The 19,277-nt window shown below is 52.7% G+C and overlaps 7 protein-coding genes across 7 annotated transcripts; 4 read left to right on the forward strand and 3 right to left on the reverse strand.

Annotated features, from left to right (window-relative positions):
• Positions 1–7: 7 nt before the first annotated feature.
• Positions 8–1,588, reverse strand: CONPUDRAFT_112964 (NAD(P)-binding protein). Its single transcript, XM_007776889.1, has 7 exons — positions 1,494–1,588; positions 1,218–1,434; positions 866–1,159; positions 647–805; positions 425–594; positions 339–364; positions 8–283 (listed from the first exon to the last, which is right to left on the reverse strand). Exons 3-7 carry the CDS (start codon positions 1,127–1,129, stop codon positions 72–74), a joined length of 831 nt encoding a protein of 276 aa, XP_007775079.1. The 5' UTR covers positions 1,130–1,159; positions 1,218–1,434; positions 1,494–1,588; the 3' UTR covers positions 8–71.
• Positions 1,589–2,653: 1,065 nt separating this feature from the next.
• Positions 2,654–4,330, forward strand: CONPUDRAFT_159793 (oxidoreductase; the record flags this gene model as incomplete). Its single annotated transcript, XM_007776890.1, has 7 exons — positions 2,654–2,798; positions 2,852–2,976; positions 3,044–3,252; positions 3,308–3,725; positions 3,794–3,848; positions 3,906–4,082; positions 4,161–4,330. 7 exons carry the CDS (start codon positions 2,654–2,656, stop codon positions 4,328–4,330), a joined length of 1,299 nt encoding a protein of 432 aa, XP_007775080.1.
• A 316-nt stretch (positions 4,331–4,646) lies between these two features.
• On the forward strand, positions 4,647–6,347 carry CONPUDRAFT_159794 (oxidoreductase; the record flags this gene model as incomplete). The annotated part of the gene is made up of 7 exons (XM_007776891.1): positions 4,647–4,794; positions 4,847–4,971; positions 5,041–5,252; positions 5,327–5,741; positions 5,809–5,863; positions 5,930–6,088; positions 6,145–6,347. 7 exons carry the CDS (start codon positions 4,647–4,649, stop codon positions 6,345–6,347), a joined length of 1,317 nt encoding a protein of 438 aa, XP_007775081.1.
• A 487-nt stretch (positions 6,348–6,834) lies between these two features.
• CONPUDRAFT_66882 (uncharacterized protein) lies at positions 6,835–8,619 on the forward strand (the record flags this gene model as incomplete). Its single annotated transcript, XM_007776620.1, has 2 exons — positions 6,835–8,112; positions 8,167–8,619. 2 exons carry the CDS (start codon positions 6,835–6,837, stop codon positions 8,617–8,619), a joined length of 1,731 nt encoding a protein of 576 aa, XP_007774810.1.
• Positions 8,620–8,835: 216 nt separating this feature from the next.
• CONPUDRAFT_147567 (uncharacterized protein) lies at positions 8,836–11,784 on the reverse strand (the record flags this gene model as incomplete). Its single annotated transcript, XM_007776892.1, has 13 exons — positions 8,836–9,162; positions 9,222–9,256; positions 9,311–9,388; positions 9,451–9,598; positions 9,664–9,936; positions 10,009–10,143; positions 10,207–10,418; positions 10,471–10,611; positions 10,667–10,965; positions 11,023–11,075; positions 11,141–11,341; positions 11,404–11,476; positions 11,537–11,784. The coding sequence occupies 13 exons, from the start codon at positions 11,782–11,784 to the stop codon at positions 9,082–9,084; spliced, it is 1,977 nt and encodes a 658-aa protein (XP_007775082.1). The 3' UTR covers positions 8,836–9,081.
• A 3,600-nt stretch (positions 11,785–15,384) lies between these two features.
• On the reverse strand, positions 15,385–16,171 carry CONPUDRAFT_66563 (uncharacterized protein; the record flags this gene model as incomplete). The annotated part of the gene is made up of 4 exons (XM_007776597.1): positions 15,385–15,438; positions 15,502–15,532; positions 15,588–15,849; positions 15,913–16,171. 4 exons carry the CDS (start codon positions 16,169–16,171, stop codon positions 15,385–15,387), a joined length of 606 nt encoding a protein of 201 aa, XP_007774787.1.
• A 1,656-nt stretch (positions 16,172–17,827) lies between these two features.
• Positions 17,828–18,552, forward strand: CONPUDRAFT_26273 (uncharacterized protein; the record flags this gene model as incomplete). Its single annotated transcript, XM_007776583.1, has 4 exons — positions 17,828–18,006; positions 18,068–18,157; positions 18,215–18,377; positions 18,433–18,552. Coding segments are annotated over 4 exons (552 nt in total), but the record flags the coding sequence as incomplete, so codon positions are not given.
• Positions 18,553–19,277: the final 725 nt, after the last annotated feature.

Here is a 19,277-nt window from a genome sequence, read left to right on the forward strand (position 1 = left end):
GTAGCAACGTCCTTCGTGGATTTTGAGCACAACTCGCAAACATATCATACAATTAACCTATTGCAATCGATCTAGTCTTTCTTCGCAATCCGCGCCTGGAAATTCCTCACGTCGTCAAGCTTGTTGCCCTTGCCCTCGTTGTACGTGTCGAAGTTGTTGTACCACTCGCTCACGGTGCCGACGGGGATCTGCTCGGTGCCCTTGGCGAGCTCAGCCATGGTGAGCTTGGTGAATTCGTCGAGCGGCATCCAGACTTTGGACAGGACGGGAGTGAGACCTTGGTCTGCGTATGAGGTCAGCGCAATGTTTTGATAGAAATGGGAGAGAGAGAGGCTTACGGTCGTGTAGCTCGGATTCGACGAGTCTGAGGGTGCGAGGTAGACAGCATGAGCACATGATAGAGAGATGACAGGTAGTGACTTACGGAGGCGAGATCTCGACGACGTAGACACCGTGCGGCTCCAACTGGGCCGTGAGCGACAGGGAGAGCGAGTGCAACGCTGCCTTGGTTGCACTGTAATTGGACAGGTGCGGTGCAGGGAGAAGACCAAGGCCGGATGTGATGGTGTAGATGAACGCTGGTTTGCCGGTTTTCTACATGCAATCGTGAGTGGTCAGGAGTAGAAGGAAGAGAGGGAAAACGTACAGCGATCTTGAGGAGCTGTGGCGTAAAGTACGTGATCATGGCGAACACGGCGCCGTAGTTGACGTTGAGTTCGTCGAGGGCCTTGCTGACGTCGATCTTCTGGGGCTCGGCAAAGTTAAAGATATGCTGGATGCCGCTCGAGAACATCACGGCGTCAAGCTACCAGCACCCATTCACCGATATCAGTCACTCTGCTGTTATGTCATGCGGGGCACGCACCTCGGGGTAGGCCTTGATGACCTCCTCCACGTTCCGCTTGAGCGTCTCCTGCGGTGCGCTGACATCGAACCGGACGCTCTTGATGCGCTCGCTGCCCGCGTTCTGGGCGATATCGTCGAGCCGGTCCTGCCGCCGCCCGGCGACGATGACGGTCGGCTTCGACGGCAGATCATGGATGGCCAGTGCGAGGGCGCGGCCGATGCCGGACGTGGCGCCGATGATGAGGATGCACTTGACGTCGTTGATGGTGGCTTTGTGCGGCATGTTTGATGTATGATATGGGTGTTTCTGTGGCTATTAAGTAATGGCGATAGTTTGTTTTTGGACTCGATGCTGGTTGGACGAGGCTCACAGACAGGGATTTATATATAAGACATCTTCGCCCGAGGGTGGTGTCAAGATGCTGCCGTCATGCATTGGTATCTGAATCAGCTTAAGTCAATAGCTCGTAATGTGGATTGGAAGGGTACAGGTGAAATTGAAGAGCGTTGTTGGAGGGTGGAATGGGGATCGCTAATTAACGACCGAGTTTTGGCTGAATCTGATGCAAAATGCGCGATGGTTCTTGGCTAATCGGCTTTCAAATTTCAGTGACGCATTGAAGCAACGTGGGAAAGGGGTGACTAACGTAGAGTCTTCGAAGAGATGGCCGGCTTCAAGTTGACGCGTCACTCGAGAACACTGAAGCTGCCGACGTCTGTAGACGTTGAGTGCTGATTGATTGTTGATAATCTCTTAAGGATTGCATTGAATGGTCGAGGTTCAGTTGGAATCACCTGCCATCAGTCATTAAATGGTACCTCAGGAACAGTAGCAGACCCGTCAACTAGTCCATTTGCCCGACGCTTCTGCAATCCTGATTACACTGAGGTAGACCAATTCAGGTATTAAGCTGATGCAAAATAAATGATTCGGAGCGCATGATTGCGCCGACAGCAGGAGTTCAACCTGCATCGGTTGGCTGATACAAAACATTCGGATGAGTCACGTTTATTTGGTTCACGCAACATATATAGCACCGCCATATGAAGGTTGCATTCTAGCTGCTTAGCTCCAACCATAGCATATCGTTTGGATCCACGAAGGAGTCGGATTGACGCAGGAGAGCTGACATATACACGATGTGTGTTTGACGGCTGTTTCCACGTTTAGAAGTGTGTAACATCCTTGGGGGAAATACAGGAATGTGCAGAGATTGCGATGATTATAACTCGGAATTATTCGATGGACGAATGGAGAGTTCGATGCGCGTACAGCTGGAAATTGGAACTCAGCGGAAACCAGCCGGCAAACGCCGAAGGTCTCGTGAGCTTTGTCGAAAGGCGTCCATCTGTCCATGTCATCCCCGACACATCATAGCCCTGATTTTGGACACACATGCTATCTTGAATGATTTCAAAGGTCAGCATTTCTCACTAGCATCCTGGACCTCACGCGAACTCGGGTACACCTCGGCAGACTACCACATCCAAGGACGGTTTTTGCTCAACCAAGGACACTAGCTTACGACGGACTCTCTAAGTACGGACCGATCAAGGTCAGTCGACTTCCTTCGCAGCTCTCCTTTGTTGCCGCTAACCGATTGCAAGAGATATCATGTGGCTAGGCGGCCGACGCGGTCACCCGTCGCGCAGGTTTTTCCGCGACCTGAAACACTCACGCTCCTGAGATACCGTACCATGCACGGACCGAGGATCCTATACTTCGCACTGAGGTGCTCTGGTGTCCTCCTCATACCATCTTTCTACTGCCACTAGTATAGCTCGGATCCTTGAAAACGAGAACGTCATGGCCGACGCAGTTGCTCCGCCGACGAACAAGTGGACATCCTGGCTCTTCCAGATCTTCGCGTCCGCACAGCCGCCTCCGCTCGGGACGCTGGACATCGACGAGATCGAAGAGAAGGCAAAGCAGGTGCTGAGCAATGATCCATGTGCGTACTCAGTTCAGTGTATGTCACTATCCCGGCCGCTGATGCTGCTTTAGCCGCTTTTCTCTATGTCATGAAGAGTGCGGGTATATGCACAACGCATGACGCCAACCGTCAAGCGTTTAACCGGTGGAGGCTAATCCCGCGTGTACTTACAGACGCTGCGTCCCGCAACATTGAAGTACGCATCGTTCGCATCATACCCACCCATTGTCCTGACTGCATATATGCGCCTGTCCGGTGACCAGACCACAATATTTGGCGTCATACACCCATCCCCGCTCTTTGTTGGACCTGTTGGCGCGCAAAGCCTCGTCCACCCGGAAGGCGAACTGGCGGTCGCGCGCGCAGCTGCCAAAGTGGGCGTTCCCATGGTCTTGAGCACCGCTGCGTCGAGGTCCATTGAAGAGGTCGCGGAAGCCAACAGCGACGGACATAGGTGGTATCAACTTTACTGGTGTGTATCTCCCACTCCGTGTCCCACATCCGCCTCTCATTCTTCGTGGATGCAGGACTCGCTCAGCAGACGTTACTATCTCGCTACTGAACCGCGCTAAGGCGAATGGCTACACCGCACTCGTCATCACAGTCGACACCATGATCATCGGCTGGCGCCCGCACGACAACGGTAAACCCTATCTGCCCACGGGGCACGGCTTCGGGAACCAGCAGGGCCTTTCGGATCCCGTGTTCATGAAGCGCTTCGGGTTCCAGGCGCGCACACATGAGCACCCCACGTGGCCGTATGACCAGAAGACGATTAGGGATGCGTTGGAGAAGGGAGACGCGAAGGCGCAGGAGGCGCTGATGCTGGGAGGCCAGTGGGTTGGCGAAATTGGAAGCGGGGCGTTCAGGACGTGGGACGAACTTGGGTTTATAAGGGAGCACTGGGACGGGCCGGTTGTTTTGAAGGGAATTCTTTCAGTTGATGTAAGGGTCTTCTTTCGCTTTTTCGTACTCTATGACTTGATGCTGACATACCATCTTGCATTGCTCAGGACGCCGAGAAGGCGATAGACGTAGGCATCGATGGGATCATTGTGTCTAACCATGGTTTGTACTTTTCCTTCCTCGCCCTTCGTCTGTGACTCACGCCGACGTGCCGGGCAGGCGGCCGGCAAGTCGACGGCGCGATAGCCTCGCTCGACGCGCTGGAGATGATCACCCGGTCTACGAAGGTGGTCGAGGCCCAGCGGAACGGCAAACTTACGATCCTCTTTGACTCGGGCGTCCGTACCGGGAGTGACGTCATCAAGGCCCTTGCCATGGGCGCACAGGCTGTCCTCAGTACGTCGTTCCTCATCCCTCTGATGAATATTGGTGGGTCCAATGCTAACTCGGGGTATTGTCTCGCTTTCTGTGTAGTTGCCCGGCCGTTCATGTATGGCCTGGCGATCGCGGGTCAGGACGGTGTCGAGCAGATCTTGATGCAAACGATTTGTGATATGCACATCACGCTAGGATTGATTGGATATTCGTCCGTAAAGGACTTGATTGGGAAGAGGGAGAGGGTGTTGATAAAGTCTGACTATTGATTGCCTCAGTTTTTGGTTTCAATGCTTGCGGGATAAAGTGCGGTATGTCATGGAAAATGCATTCGACGTCGCCATGGCTCATTTACGCGTAGAAAGCGCGGTCGGCGTTAAATATATTTATAGGCTAAGGAAACAATGGATCATGTGTTTTGTCATATGAACCGCTTCAGTCTCCCAGTACGGGGCCACTCGCTGGTAATGGCCACCCGTCTGGATGCGCATGGGAAGACACGAGCGGGGAAGTGAGGTCGTGTCTCCTACATATACCTTTGCAGCTGCGTCAATAGAATGACACGGGCGCTTCCTGGTTGTTAGCATGACAACGATCGCCCCTACGCCTAGCAGGTGGGTGACATGGATGCGCGATCTGTTTAACTCGGGCAAGCCACCTCCGCTCGGGACGCTGGACCTAGACGAGATCGAGGAAAGGGCGAAGAAGGTTCTCACAGAGGCCAGCAGTCCCTGTGCGTTTACCGCGCTTATTGTGTACGACGGCGACTCAACGCATACTCACAGGGGCGTACTGGAGCGTGAAGACCGGTGCTGGTCTCGAATGGACACAAGAGGACAATCACGCAGCGTTCAGAAAATGGAAGCTGATTCCGAGGGCCCTAGTAAACGCCGGGGTGCGCAATCTCGAGGTAAGCGCCTTCGGCCTACGGTGGATTCCAACAAGTACATGGGTCACTGACCGGGCTATGCTGGGATAGACTGAGTTATTTGGAATCAAATACCCCTCGCCAGTGCTTGTCGCGCCTGTGGGCAATCAAGGAATGGTCCATCCGGAGGCAGAGCTTGCCACTGCACGCGCCGCGGCCAAAGTCGGTGTTCCTCTCGTATTGAGTAACGGGTCCACCAGATCACTTGAGGACATCGCAGCGGCCAATGGGCCTGGCGGGCGACGCTGGTTCCAGCTGTACTGGTATGCTTACCCCTTGTTCCTGGTTAATTCTCCACTTTCATTGACAAGCATTCATTTGTCCCGAATCGAACTAGGCCACGCACGGAAGAGATCTCGATCTCGATCCTCTCTCGCGCAAAGGCAAACGGGTTCTCCGTGCTCGTGATCACCGTCGACACGATGATGCGTGGTTGGCGCCCGTACGACAATGGGACGCCCTATCTGCCTGCTGCGCACGGCTTCGGCGTCTCTACATTGCTTGCCGATCCCGTATTCATGGCGCGGCATGGGCTCGAGCCCCGGCACGAGCAGCCTGCCTGGCCGTTTGTGCAGGACGACCTCAGAGCGGCGGCGGCGGCAGGCGATGCGAAGGCACAAGAAGCGATCAGGTTCGGTGCAGAGTGGGGGAAGGAAATGTTCTGTGGTGCATTTAGGACGTGGGAGGATCTCGAGGTCATCAAGAAGCTTTGGGATGGACCGGTCGTTCTGAAAGGAATATTGGCTGTCGATGTGGGTGCTTGCGGGTGCCGTCCGATCATGCCGAGTTTTCGAGGATTGATGAGATGTTGGTCGTTAGGATGCAGAGAAGGCAATCGACATCGGTGTAGATGGGATTGTTGTGTCCAACCACGGTGAGCCCATGCAGTAACTACTATCCACTCTAACGATGGCTAAAACAATTGCATTGTTTTTATCAGGTGGTCGTCAAGTCGATGGCGCGATCCCTGCATTGGATGCGCTTGCCACAATAATGGCGTCCAAGAAGGTTCTGACAGCACAGCGAACAGGCAAGATGGCAATTTTGTTCGACTCAGGGATCCGAACAGGAAGCGATATCATCAAGGCTTTAGCGTTGGGTGCGCAGGCCGTGCTAAGTGAGTAAGCCCCTTACTCGTTGGCTGGCGTCTTCTAGAATGCAAGGTGCTAAACCCGTCCCTTCCGCTCGGGCAAGTCGGGAGACCCTTTATGTATGGGCTGGCAATTGCTGGTGATGTGGGTGTGGAGCAGATTCTCATGCAGACGCTGTGCGACCTGGACATAACACTTGGTCTTTGTGGACTTTCTGATGTAAAGGACCTCGTGGGGCAACACGAAAAGGTCCTTATCAAGTCCTGACCGCTGTTTTTAATAGGGACGAATCAATGTGCTTGCCAAACTCTGATTGGTTTCCTGAGGTCACGAGATCTTGATACGGTGGCGTTTTGGACAGGCTGTGCTTATCCGGCGACTTTTCCAAGGCCACACCGGGGTATTTCCCCACGGCTTGGCAGGGGAGGAGGTTTCGCCAGCTTGTTGAGGCTGTGAATGCTGTAGACGCCTAGGAACCCGAAGCGAGGCATATCTGCTCCTTGGCTGCGCGTCCGACTCTGCATAAATACTGACTCGCAAATGTCCCCCGCCTCACCCTCTCACTCTCTCCTTAGTCCCAAATATCGCATCCGCATGACAGTTTCATAGCCGCTGTTACCGTCGGCTCATCCGAAGCTTACCACTACTTATACACAACTTTTCCCCGAGATGGATAAGCGTGCAGGTGAGTACTTATGCTGTCTAGGTTTTCACCTTACTGAAAAACACAGGCCTTGTAGTCGCCTCCCTCCTGATGCTCTTTACATCACGAGCGCTGGCTGGCGGGGTCAACTTCACCAGCTGCTTGGCTAACGTCCAAAACTTCTATAACGACACGTCCAACCAGAAGTACGCCAACTACTCGCAGCTCAACAATAGTCTACTGGACAACAATGGGTTCCCGGTGGCGTTCGCCGATATATTCACTTCCACCGCTATTACTTATACAGTGTGCACTAACTGGTGTGGGTCTGGCGACGAGAGCTTCGAATGGACCAATTTCTCACAGCAGTTCAGCGCTTGGCTTCTTCCTTATCTCGCCCTCTTGTCCCAACTCCCGTTCGGAGCACGGTATCGCTCTGATAACCTCATGTCAGCGGTGCTCACCGCGGGCTCCCCTACTCTCGCTGGCTACACACTCTTCTGCACCATGCTCAACACCCGATGGATCAGCCAGTCCTTTGAGTCCGTTAGAAAGTTCCCGAACACAGCTCAAGCCGCCCGAGTACTCTCCAACTTGCAGCAGGTGCCCCTCCGTGTCAACCCCCACAGCGCTATGCTCTCCTCTCTCGTCGTTCTTCCGGAAAACGACCAGTGGTGGTCCGAGTTCTCCGAGTCCCTCAACTACAAGAACACGTGGTCCATCTCCGCCGCCGTTTCCATCGCTTGGGTTATCGTCGCCTACGCGCTCACTGTCGCAGATTCGCTCGCCAACGTCAACGATAATATTGACTCCGTGGGGCAGAGCATCGGCACTGCTTTCTTGTGGCTGATCCCTGTGGTAATTGGATGGCAGCAGCTGTCACCCAAATGTGATTTCGACCGGCTCAGCCGTGCTTTTGACCACTCTGAGGCAAAGGCATACATAGCTACGCACCATGGCAGTGTCAAAGTTGGCGAGCTCACCGAGGAACGCGCCATCTCGATTGGTCCTGAGGCGATGGAGGACGTGATGTCGCCTGATGAAGACGCCACGCCGCCCATCTTCAACTACTCGCGCGTCTTCGGGTGGTCCCGTTCTGCAGAGGAGGTTCTACGCGCTTTTCAGTATGCTTCTAAACGGGCTTTTGTACATAAGCCTGTAGACCCCGAACGTGAGTGGGAGGTCGGTGACGGTGAGAGTATACACCCGGGTAATCGCCATGGGGCGCCATACGATGTCGAGATGTACTGTGGTCGCATGCGTTTCGAGCCGAGTTCCTGGGGTTCTGGGGTCTGGGGTCGGATAGTCTTCGCGTCCGTAGCTGGATTGATGCTTCAGTGGGGAACGACAGGCGGAGCCGTCATGATGGTTTGGTTTACGCCCACCACGGTGAGTTAGGAATCGTCGCCTGGGCTATGACGAGCGCTAACATCATGATTCTAGAAACTCGGCTGTCGCTCGTTCTCATACCTCATTTACGGAGCATTATCGACCATCATCTGGATGCTAATGCTCGCTTCAAGCATCGCGGCCCACCATGCTTCCTCGTTTCACTGGAACGAGCACAAGCGCTACCGCGATGCCGCCTTCCACACCTGGAAAACTGTCGCTGACGTCCTCCGGTGGAGCGGCAAGGCGCTCGCCGTTCTCAACAGCCTCATCCTCTGTGCGATCCCCATCCTGCAGTTCTCCAACGTGTTCAACAACTGTTACTGTAACTCGAGCGTTATGGGCCGAGGCCCCGATCGAGCTTACAACGTTATCAACCTCACCGATACAAGTGAAACGCAGATATTGTGGATCGTAGCTCTGGTCGTCGCCTCGTTGTGTTCTATTGCTTTCGTTGCCATTTTCAACCTTTTAACGGACACGCTGGCGTTCAACCGTGATTCTTGAGATTGTATCTATTTCACTTCATCTTGTAGGAATCTTGACGTTGTATGACCGTTCATGACCGTTACGCATATCTTGGCATTGTATGTATTAGCAGCGTAAACATAACTTTACGATACCCGTCTCATCAGTAGTAATACCAAAGCGATCGCCCTCTTGTAAGAGTAATAATTCTCAGCCTCTTGAGGCGTATTTACAACACCAATTCAAAGATGATCGGCATCGTGTAGCAGACAGCGTATCAGAAAGAAGTTTCAAAACAACAAGGTATTGTACATATGGTATGACTTTGTAGTTGCGTTCCACCCTATGACTAGAAAGCTCACTACAACAACATCGGGGAAAGCTAGCCTATTCGCGTATAGAGAACCAAGTCCAAAAATACTGCATAAGATAGGGCTATAAATGGTTAGATACTGAAATTGACGCGTAAATTCTGTGGCTCAAAGATTGGGGTATAGATGGTTAAAGTAGGCGGTCGCGGTCCAAAGCCTCCAAGGCTGCGTGGGTGCGCACATGCAAGGCGTTTTCGAGGCTGTACTTCCCCTACAAGTGCGAGTATGGGAGTTAGCAAGCAGCCGCGCTGAAAGATGGGGCCAGCTTACCTTCTTGCCTGCCGAATTGACTTCCAGAGGTTTACCTGTAGCGACCCCATGAGGAACGTCACGATAGCAAAAGAAAACCAAGGGCTTACCCGACAAGACCATGTCAAACTGTGCACGCGCACCTTCCTTGTCTCCAGACCGGGCCAGCAGCCTTCCATACTCAAAGTCTACAAGGCAGCAAGCAGGTTAGAATCCGGACGAGAAGTCGGGACAAAAGGGGGATACACACGTGCGAAGTAAACGATATGATGATCGAGCTCGATCTTCGTCCCCTTGGCAAAGACCGTTTGGAACGCCTTCGATGCCCGCTCGCTCGCATCATCGAAGCTTGTCTGGATAATCTCCTCTTCCCCGTCCTCGAACCTGGCATCCGGGTCCTGTCATGATATAATAAGGTTAGTTGTATGTCACAGTATACTACAAGACTGCAACGGTTACATACCGGGTAGGCAAGGAACCGGTAGCACACCCCCTCAAGATGATGTGCGAGGCAGTAGTCGTCCCAGTACCCGTGCCCGTTCTCGTACTTCTTGGGGTTCGCCTCGTGCTCCTTCAGCTTGGCCTGCAGCGCCTGCACATCGGGAAGCATCTTCTCGTGGATGATCTTTCGCGGGGCGTGCGCGATCGCGAGGAAGACGTACGCGAGCTCTAGTGCGGGCACGGCGAGCCGGCCGCCCTGGGTCTCGAATTTGCGGGCTTTGCGGGCGACGAATTTCTGTGTGTGCAGTGAGCAATGGTAATTGTTGAGCACACATATAGTGAGTTGGGGATGCGCAATGTGGCTGACCTCGAGGGGTATAGACTTTCCGGCGATCCGCTGACGCAAACCGGGCACCTTCTTGAAGAGCTCGGCGGCTTCCTTCTGCTTGCCCTGTGCGGCTAGGCAGACTGCCATACCGTAGGTATAGCACGCCTTCGACCACTACATGGCGATGCACCGACTTTGTCAGCCCTTGAGCAGGGAAATGGACTTGGGTCGACTCACGGTCGCCTCCTTTTGCAGATTCGTCCAGCACTCAAGCGAATCTGAGACGTTCCAGAGCGCCAAATTGGCGATGGCGATCTCCCACCACGATATGTGGTACAGGTTGCGGTACTGCGACTGTGTCTCGAGGGCCTTAGTGTAGTAAGCGATCGCACGAGCCGGCTGGCTGCGGCAGAGGGACAGGCGCCCCGCTCCGAAGAGGAAGAAGACGCCTAGTCTCAAGGCCTCAACGATGATTGAGTTGAAAAGAGGAGTAACACGCACCAGTCGGGTACCGCCTGAGGTTCCAGTCCAAGATCTTCTGAGCCATGTCGATGTCGACACCGTCGAAGGTGAAGCTCGATAAGACGAGATGGAAGATGAGTAAGGCCATGTCGCATATCGCGCGACGGACCCCTTCTTCCTCTAAGTGATGTGTTAGCATGAAACGACGAAACTAGAGACTAGAATTGGGGCTTACCTCTGCCGATGCCAGGCTGGTCGGAGTCCTTAGTCCAACCACCGGCCTTCTGTAGCATCTGGAGGGCAAACTTCCGGTCGCCCTTGTACCCAAAGAGCTCCACTATCGCCAGGAGCTTGCCGGGGATTAGGCTGAGGATCATATTCGACACGCCAATGCCGAGGTATACACCGGAGCGGAAGTGCACATCGATGGACTTGTCCTCGGGCCCTTCGCCGCGAGCAGCAGCTGCTGCGTCAGCCGTTTCGATGAACTTCCACAGCTGGCGATAGATGTTCATCAAGGTCCGCATGTTCAGGCTGAGTGCCCATTACAGTTAGTTGTTGCGTTCTCAGGGCGAGCAAGGTATAGCGCACATCTCTTTGATGAAAGCTAACCAGTCTCCAGAATAGACGATGCCGAGAAGGGACTAAGCGAATTGATGGGCGTGTTATTAGCAGGGGCGAAGTCATCGCCCAGACAAGCTTTACTCACCTTCTCGAATAAACTCTCTGCATACGTGAGCTCGGCATGGCGCTCAACCGGAGTCATATCCTGAATCCATTCCACGCCTGACGTGCTGTACGAGGAGACGACATAACCCGCGAGGCGTGATGCCATTGACGACTGGCGTTTACGATGTTGACTGGCAATCGCATTTCCATGTCGGGTGTGCCCAATGGCCGACAGCAGGTCCTGCACAGGATGGATGAGCCCGTTACGTTAGGGCCATCAAGATGCCTAGAAGCTCAACACACCTTATCTTCATACGACATCAGACCCTTCACGAATTGAATCAAGCCATAGCCAGTCGCAAAGTACATTCGCTGCCTATTCAGCACCGACTCAGCGTTCAGTGGTTGGCCGAGATGAAGAAGCACATATACTCACTTGGACGGATCACTCTTATGACAGTACTCCTCTGACTCCACCATCCTCGAGTGCAGGAACTCGTCAAGCGCCCACGTCACGCACGAGATGTCGTCGAGGGCCTCTGAAACCTTGTACGGTTCCTTCACGGGCGGGGGATCAGGCATGCTGGAGAGCGACTTGTCTTGCATAACAGTGCCGAGCTCTGGATTGGATGTGTCCATCGTGGTGGACGTCTGATGAGACTCTACCGGCAAAGGTTGGGCCATGTCTTGTGTCTGTTTCGGGGTTGGATGACGAGTGACAAAATTGCAAGGTTTCTCCGAGAGCGCCGGGGGTGTTGGTCACCAATTGGGAGGCCGCACGTTGAGAAGAGGGTTACACAGTACGGGATCAAGATAGACCGTTCAGACGATGGTGGGAGGTGAAGAGAAAGGGATCAGACAGGTGAGTCGCGCTGCCAGCTCAAGAGTGGGGTATCCATGTCATTGTGAATGACGGTCAGCAAGCGGGTCCAGTGCCGCTGTGGGTGACATCGGGCTCTATAGCGCGACGGCGGTTCTCCGCCTTTCCCCACATTTGGCCCACGTCCACCGGCACAAGCTACCCAGATCAAAACCCGGAACGTGTACGCTCAATTGCACATGCATATATGCATGCAAGACTGGTCAGACGACTAGAGAGGGACAAGTAAGTGCTATACACTTTGTCATAATGACCAGCCCATTATGACGCAAACGATGGACAGGATCACTGAGGGCCCAAAGAACTGAACTGCTGCTTCAGACACTTGTTCGTTTGATACCCTCAAGCTCTCGACGGTGCGCGTGTAGCCATCCGCTACATTCTCGCCCGCAAACGAATAGTCCGAGTCCCCACATGTACACCTTGAGCTAGGCCGTATGACAGTAACACCTTATGGGTTTGTACCCGCCTATGCCCTCCGAGTCAGTTCCGAATTTTCCGATCACACCGCCATCTCGCCGGTTTCTCATGATCCGTTCTATCGAGTTCCTCTGGATCAAGCAGCAAAAACACTGTTCTTGTTTTACACCCAATGAACTCCTCAGATCAAAGCTCAGCTTGATATTGGACGGCATCGTTCTCTGACCGTCGAGTCTCTTCACTCCTCGTACGTCTTGCTGTCCACGGGACTCTGGCACTTAGCTCCCTCGTGTTACAAAACATCGTCACCGTCCGATGTTGCAAGTCCTGGTTCTGAAGCTCAGTACCTTCCACGCACCAGGTGCTTAGATCCACACCGTGCTTCATAAGCACTTTCACTGATCTGACGATCTTTCCCACCAGAGCATCGTATCAGATGGGCGTCCTCGCTGTGCCGATCAGGATGTTTGACTTGACTTGCGCCAGCTCACCTCCAAACCGACCGTGATACAACGCGAAAGCTGCACACATCGACAACTCACAGCAATGTACCGTTCCTGACAAGGTGTATATGTGACTAGGACGAGGTGCTAGAGGGATTCCTTGGACTTGCGGGACCATGACACAGCGAGCCCTCGAAAATAGAGAGAGACACGTTTCTCAGAAGAAAAATTGTTTGCAACCTTTGCATCACGATGATGTCAAGCTGAACTCATCAGCGTCTCAAATCCTTGGTTTATATCTCGCAGGCGAACCGCCGAGATACTTCACTGTCGGCACGACGTATGCAGTGAGTCTCCAGGCGAGTGACTCCGCGGCTCTGCGTCGACGGTTGTACCCAGGCTCAACCTTGCGAGAACCACGAACTTAAATATTATGGGAGCGAGCACACGGCCGACCTGTTCTCATCCGATCATTTGCAAATGATCGCGCATGAGGCGTAGCAAGGGCAAACTTTCCGTAGAGCGGGTGCTCGCGACTTCTCGACGGCGTTTGCCAAAGTGCGGGCAAGTACGTGACCCTCTTTTCCTGGCTGATTCTGAGCTCGATGCTACTTATATGCGTGATAAGCTAGACCCCTTGTCAGTATACACGTACAGCAAGGGACGTTAGGGTATCTTCCTTCCATGACGTAACTCGAGACTCCCAAGCCGGGCAGAAACCATTGATCTGTGCTTCCAAGAAGTTCTCAGCTTCGTGAGGACTGTGTCAGGTAGGCGGCGATGCCATCGAATTATCTGGTGCGGTACTCTTGATCAAATTACGCCTTTCTCTTCACAAACACAGGTGGATGCTAATATTGTCCCCGCTACGATGCGCCAAATTTAATATGACGAACGCTTCATCTTCGTTCCCGCACCATCGCGGTTCCCTTCGGTGGCACAATCCTCTCGATGATTGGATGTTCGGAGCATACAATTGCTGTCCAAAACTGTACTCAGTCATGTTCGCCGCTGGTAATCGAAAAAATAGTCGACGGTGATCCTGTCTTGGACAGGTCTCGCGTCGAGGCAAGTTGCGACGCTAGCACGTCATTCCCGACGGCACGGATACATCGCGCCCCAGCATATCACTACAGATCACCACCGGTGATCCACGCCCCTGAGACTTGACTCTTCGATCAAAACCTCTGCCATGAAGGCTTTCCCAGACCTGTCCATTTCTCCAGCTTGTATCAAATCACTCGAGGATTTTTGACGAGGAGTGTTTCCCAGGCCTTCCATTTGCCGACGCGATGCGGCGCTTCGGCAGCAAAGGAGTTTTTCTGCCATCTGGTCATCACGACACCCGACACAGGTATTCACATAGTACTGCACGTAGACGCTTCCAAGTCGGCAGAGGAGAAGGTATGTTCGGCATATTGTTGTGCTTATAATAACACCTCATATGGGCTGTTTTGTAGGTCATTTCTAGATAACGCTGCTGCGCACCCTTTCGCGAATTTCTCGATCAGAAAAGATTGACTTACTATACCAGTGGTAAGCAATGGTGAGCTGATGGAATGTTCTATCGTCCTTTAATGTGTCAAACCTTGTCGGCGCTGGCGTCGTCATGCCGTGTTGTGTCGAGTCAGTGCCGGATGTACAGATCAGCTCAAAAGCACTATGCCGCGGAGTAACAGAACCACAAGACAAAAGTACTAACAGAGTCTTTAACACCGCGTTGTCGCGGGCAAATACTCGACCGTGTGATGAGGTTTGGTTGATCAACTCTGTTTGACCCTCAAAAGCAGTGATGGAGGTTCCGCATGCCTCCCTCTCAGCCCTCAATCTCAAATGTTGGTAAAACAAGATCTTTCTCAGAAGGTCCGATGAGATATTCCTTAGCGAATGAATAGACAGATACACTGAGCCAATAAGGCAAAGTCGGCACCTCATGGTGTCTGTCTCGTGAGACAGGGTCCATTTAAGAAAGCGCACACTTACAGGTAATCCAACTGAGTCCTGGTCACGACGGATGATTGTGTCGCCTATTCTTTTATTAGCTCTTCTAGTAACTATTCTTGCGCTGTCGATTCTAATAATAGTGCAAGATTTAGGCACGGCGGAACCAAACATGTCCGGCCACAATGAATCAGGTACCCGATGATGATCCTATAGAAATTCCACGTAGAAATTGTGGGGGGGGGGGGGTTCCGAGACTCAGTCAAATTCGACGTGTGCTCGTAGTTGTAAAACGAACCTTCTCTTATTGCAGAGGCACACAAGCTAAGTATATTGCTAATGATGCTCGAACTTGGGAGACAGAATATTGTTGCCTAGGATCCAGACGGTCCTAGCGGCCCGCTTGACAAATTGACGAAATAGACTCGGGGCCTTTCTCACCGAGGCCCTAGCTAAGGGTTATTACCGTCAGCGGGCGGAGTCTCGAGCTCACATGGACAGCACAAGCTACAACATTTGCAGTCTGTTGACTGGTATGGTGCCATCAAGACTGAATTAAATGCTCGTTTTGGATGTGCTAGTACTAAAATGAACCAAACTCTAGCTCATATCTGGTCCCTCCATTAGCTCGCTGACTTCATTCAGTCCCGTCCACTATTTAAAGAATTATGTTAGTCCTTAGCACGGAGAGGGCGGAGACACATGGTACGCGCTCACCTTCGGTAGGTTATCCGGAACATCGACGACCCTAAAGTGGTTGAGTATCGCGGAGAAGCTTCTTACCGGAAACGCGAACCTCTCACCTCTGACTATAAAATATGTGGCATCTCGGTCTAAACTTGGCCTTGTCTTCATCGTTCTGAAAATGGATCAGGCTCGGAAAGAGCAAGATCATGTTACGCCCTTCGTCCATAATGGGCGAGTGGCAGTAGCAGCAGCGCACTTTACACGGCAGCTTGTTCTCGATGCTTTTGTCACTCGGATTATACCACTCGAGGTTGTGGTGGCCGTCTGTGAAATTGATGTCATCTTTATGGAAGATGGCTGCCCATTGAAAGGGCGCAGCTAGGGAGTGATGATACAACCTAGATCAGTCTGTATAATCCCCACCCGAGTTACATTACATACCATGCTGAGTCTGACAAGTCGTGCAATGGCACAGCTTGCTATCTAACGGAGCTTCCCTCCCCAGCTGATACTTCACGAGACCACAGTGGCAGCTCCCGCGGTATTTGACCGGGAAGGGTTCACCTTCCTCATGAATGCGATATGGGGGTCGCTTCTTCCAAGTATGCTCTCCCTCGGTCTCGGTGCTTGCCTGGTCAGAGGCGAGTTCAAGTTGCTGTTCTCCTGGCCAAATATGTTCGTCGTAGTTTTCGGAAGGCATATAAGAGAAGTCGAGTAAGGCAAATGAAGCTGCAGTAGTCAAAGAGGCGAACAAACCATAATCTTCCGTGGACACGCACGCCTCCTGTTACAGTGATGTCATAAGTGACGGACGCTCTGATGGTTCAGAGAGCATGATCATCTGAAAGATATCATCGGTCCGAATCATAGAAGACAGAAGCCGATTATCTTACCGTCATGCTTAGTGTATTGAAGCTACGTTGGATCAGAAGTAAATCGTATTTTTCGTAGAATGAGCATGGTGCCTTTACGTCTTTCCATGTACCTTGCCACCAGTGGCCAGTGACGTGTGAGACGGTGAAAGGACGCCCCTAAACCATCATGAATTTCCCACGTTTGTCAGTGCTGCCGCTGGTGCCGCTGCTTGTGCGATTGACGTGTGGTTGATGCCGCCGGCTGGACTACCACCATCTGAACGATGATCAGTCGGTGATAGTCGTCTTTTCTTTCGACGCTGTATCCCCTCTTATGGTTAAATACTCCCCAAGGCGACTTGCATCCCTCGGTACTACAGACTCGCGGCTCCGCAAGTACAATACGTAACCTTTCGTCCCTGCTCGGGAACCCAAATCGTGAGCCAACGCTCGGTAAGTTGCATCAGGGACACAGCTGGGACAAACGGGAAACTTGATATTGCTCCTACACCTCCGCGCAACACCCGTGACCAAATCATGATAAGGTCAAGGTCACCTTTTTTATTGACTTTGCATGAACCCACAATTCGTTACTGAATACCATTTCCCCGAGATCGCCCATAGTCTTGGGGCGATACCGGAACTGCAGTGATCACCGACATGCTGCATTTGCTTGTCTTTGATTGCCATACGCCTTCCTAAGTCTCCCGCCGGACATATGGGGATACGCGCGATCCTCGACTCTCCCCGTCCTGGAGCGCTCAAGTCTGACGAAACCTTTGAGCTGATTCCCGGGAGCCCCCGATGCCAAGAGACTGCCATTGTTAGGCGGATTGAAAGACGCAGCAGAGAACATATCCTTTGGGTAAACCAAGGCAAATGATTTAGTCCAATTTTACCAGGCGAGGACTCGTGTGGGAAAGAAACGCTGCGTGTTACCTTCTCTGTCGGAACACCGGCTAACCGCTGCTTGTCAGTCAGTGTTAATTTTACTCGACCGACACCCGATCCAACAGCAGTTCCTCTCTGCCGGTTCCTGGGTAGCCCTTTCTATTAAGGTTTGTCCCATGTCAAGTTTCTTTTTATCCACGTTTACGCATGATCTCCGGTTACATGCTGTACTGCTGTCAACCTAAACAGGGACGAGGCAGAGCGCTTGCGAAAGGGACCCACTTTTGGCGGTCGTTTCTTCCTACACGCTCATTCTTCAGGAAGAACCTCTCCTTCACTCCGATTGCTTCCAACTCCAGACGGTCGACATGATGTCCACACGTAGTGTGAATGTCCATATGCTGAGATAACAGGTTTCCCCGCGACTCCATGTCCTCTATAAATCGCTTCCGAGGAAACTGGCCGCTTCAAGTCATCAGCCCTTTCGCCATGTCCTTCAGATCGTCGTCCGTCGTAGGCCACCTTGGTCCCCCAACGCACCCTACACTTCGTATGCCGCTTACCAACATCTGCATAAGACTAAACTTAGCTCACCATCTTCGTTACCAGACGTCAGGGACGGTCGTGATGCCCATGTAGTTCTCGAAGCCGTTCGAGTCAATATGCTCCCCTTAATTCGAAGGCGTCTCACCGCGAGCGAGAGGGAGACGTTAACCTCCGGTAACGTTTTCGTATGGGAAGAGGCCGAGAACGATGGAGGCTTGCTGCGATGGACTGACGGGCGGAGATGGTAAGCAACGGCCGCGGTGATTAGGCACATCCCGCTTTCGCTTACATATGTTCTGCTCAAGGTCGCAAAGCCGCATGCGGGGAGATTATCTTTTTTACGAGGAGAAGATGGAAACTACGCCAGAAGAAAAAGAGGCCAAAGCAGCCTTGAGGTCAGTGATTATCATACACGATCAGGCAACCTGACCCTGACATCGTTTGGTGTTTAGAGCAAAACGGGCTTCAGATCCTGCTTCTGTCCCTCCAAGCACGAACAGACGGAAAGACCGACCTAACAGACCAAACGGTCTCACGAAGCAGACGTATTCAGCTCTTGTGTACCTCCCAGGCTCTAGCCAACCCCGGAAATGGCATGTAGTTGCGTACTTTGCGGTGGGTGCATCATCCAGATAGTAAATCGTAACACCTTTATTCATATCGTTTTTAGGGCGATGACTATCTTCGTCTTCCTGTCATAGAAAGTTACGATTACCTGAGAAATATCCGTGTCCCGGAGGGCGTGTTCGTCTCTAGCAAAGCCAACGGTCTCAGGACTGACCGATACTCGTACGCGCCCGACCCACGGGAGTCGTTCATCGCCGGTGACTCTTCGATACTGCCATATGTGGGGCAGTACCCATATCCATCTTCGTCGTCTTCAGAGACGTCTAGATCCGTATCTACTTCGTCCTCCGCTTCTTACGCTGGTGCGCCGCCACCCCAGTCATCGGCTGCGATCACTGCGGACGGACCGAGAAGTCGACATCCAGGCGTCACTCTTCCTAGCATATCAGCCCTCACAGCGGGACCCGATGATACCCAGAACGCTGCTGTTCGCCTTGGCCACCCTGCTCCTAGCACGAACTATCAACCCCTGTCTGCTGAGGATAGGCGTGTACTAAACAGCTTCCGCGTAGTTTTGTGATACCTATATGTATAGATTTATCCTGTTGTGTCTTGCAACGCCATCGTGTATCATGTAGTAGCTCTTTATCCTTAATCAACCTCTGTGTCGCGAGATTATTGAAGCTGATGTCCATTCATACTCAATGGCATGATGCACCACCGCAACATCCGGGGCGGTACGCACAGGGCGGCGCACTGAGCCATCGCTGAGCATAATTCGCTCGAGAGTTGGAGCTGTTCGGAGTCCGCGAACCGTCGTGCCCATGCGTGGCTTCTCCACGTGAGCGCAGGATCTCGGGAGGCCGCCCCAGGCATCTCACACTCGAACGCGGCCACATAGACGCGGCCAGAGCAAGCCATACATCCGTACGCATCTTATTATGTCCG

The sequence above is a fragment of the Coniophora puteana genome, assembly GCF_000271625.1.
Source record: "Coniophora puteana RWD-64-598 SS2 unplaced genomic scaffold CONPUscaffold_18, whole genome shotgun sequence".
Classification (NCBI taxonomy): Eukaryota; Fungi; Basidiomycota; class Agaricomycetes; order Boletales; family Coniophoraceae; genus Coniophora; species Coniophora puteana.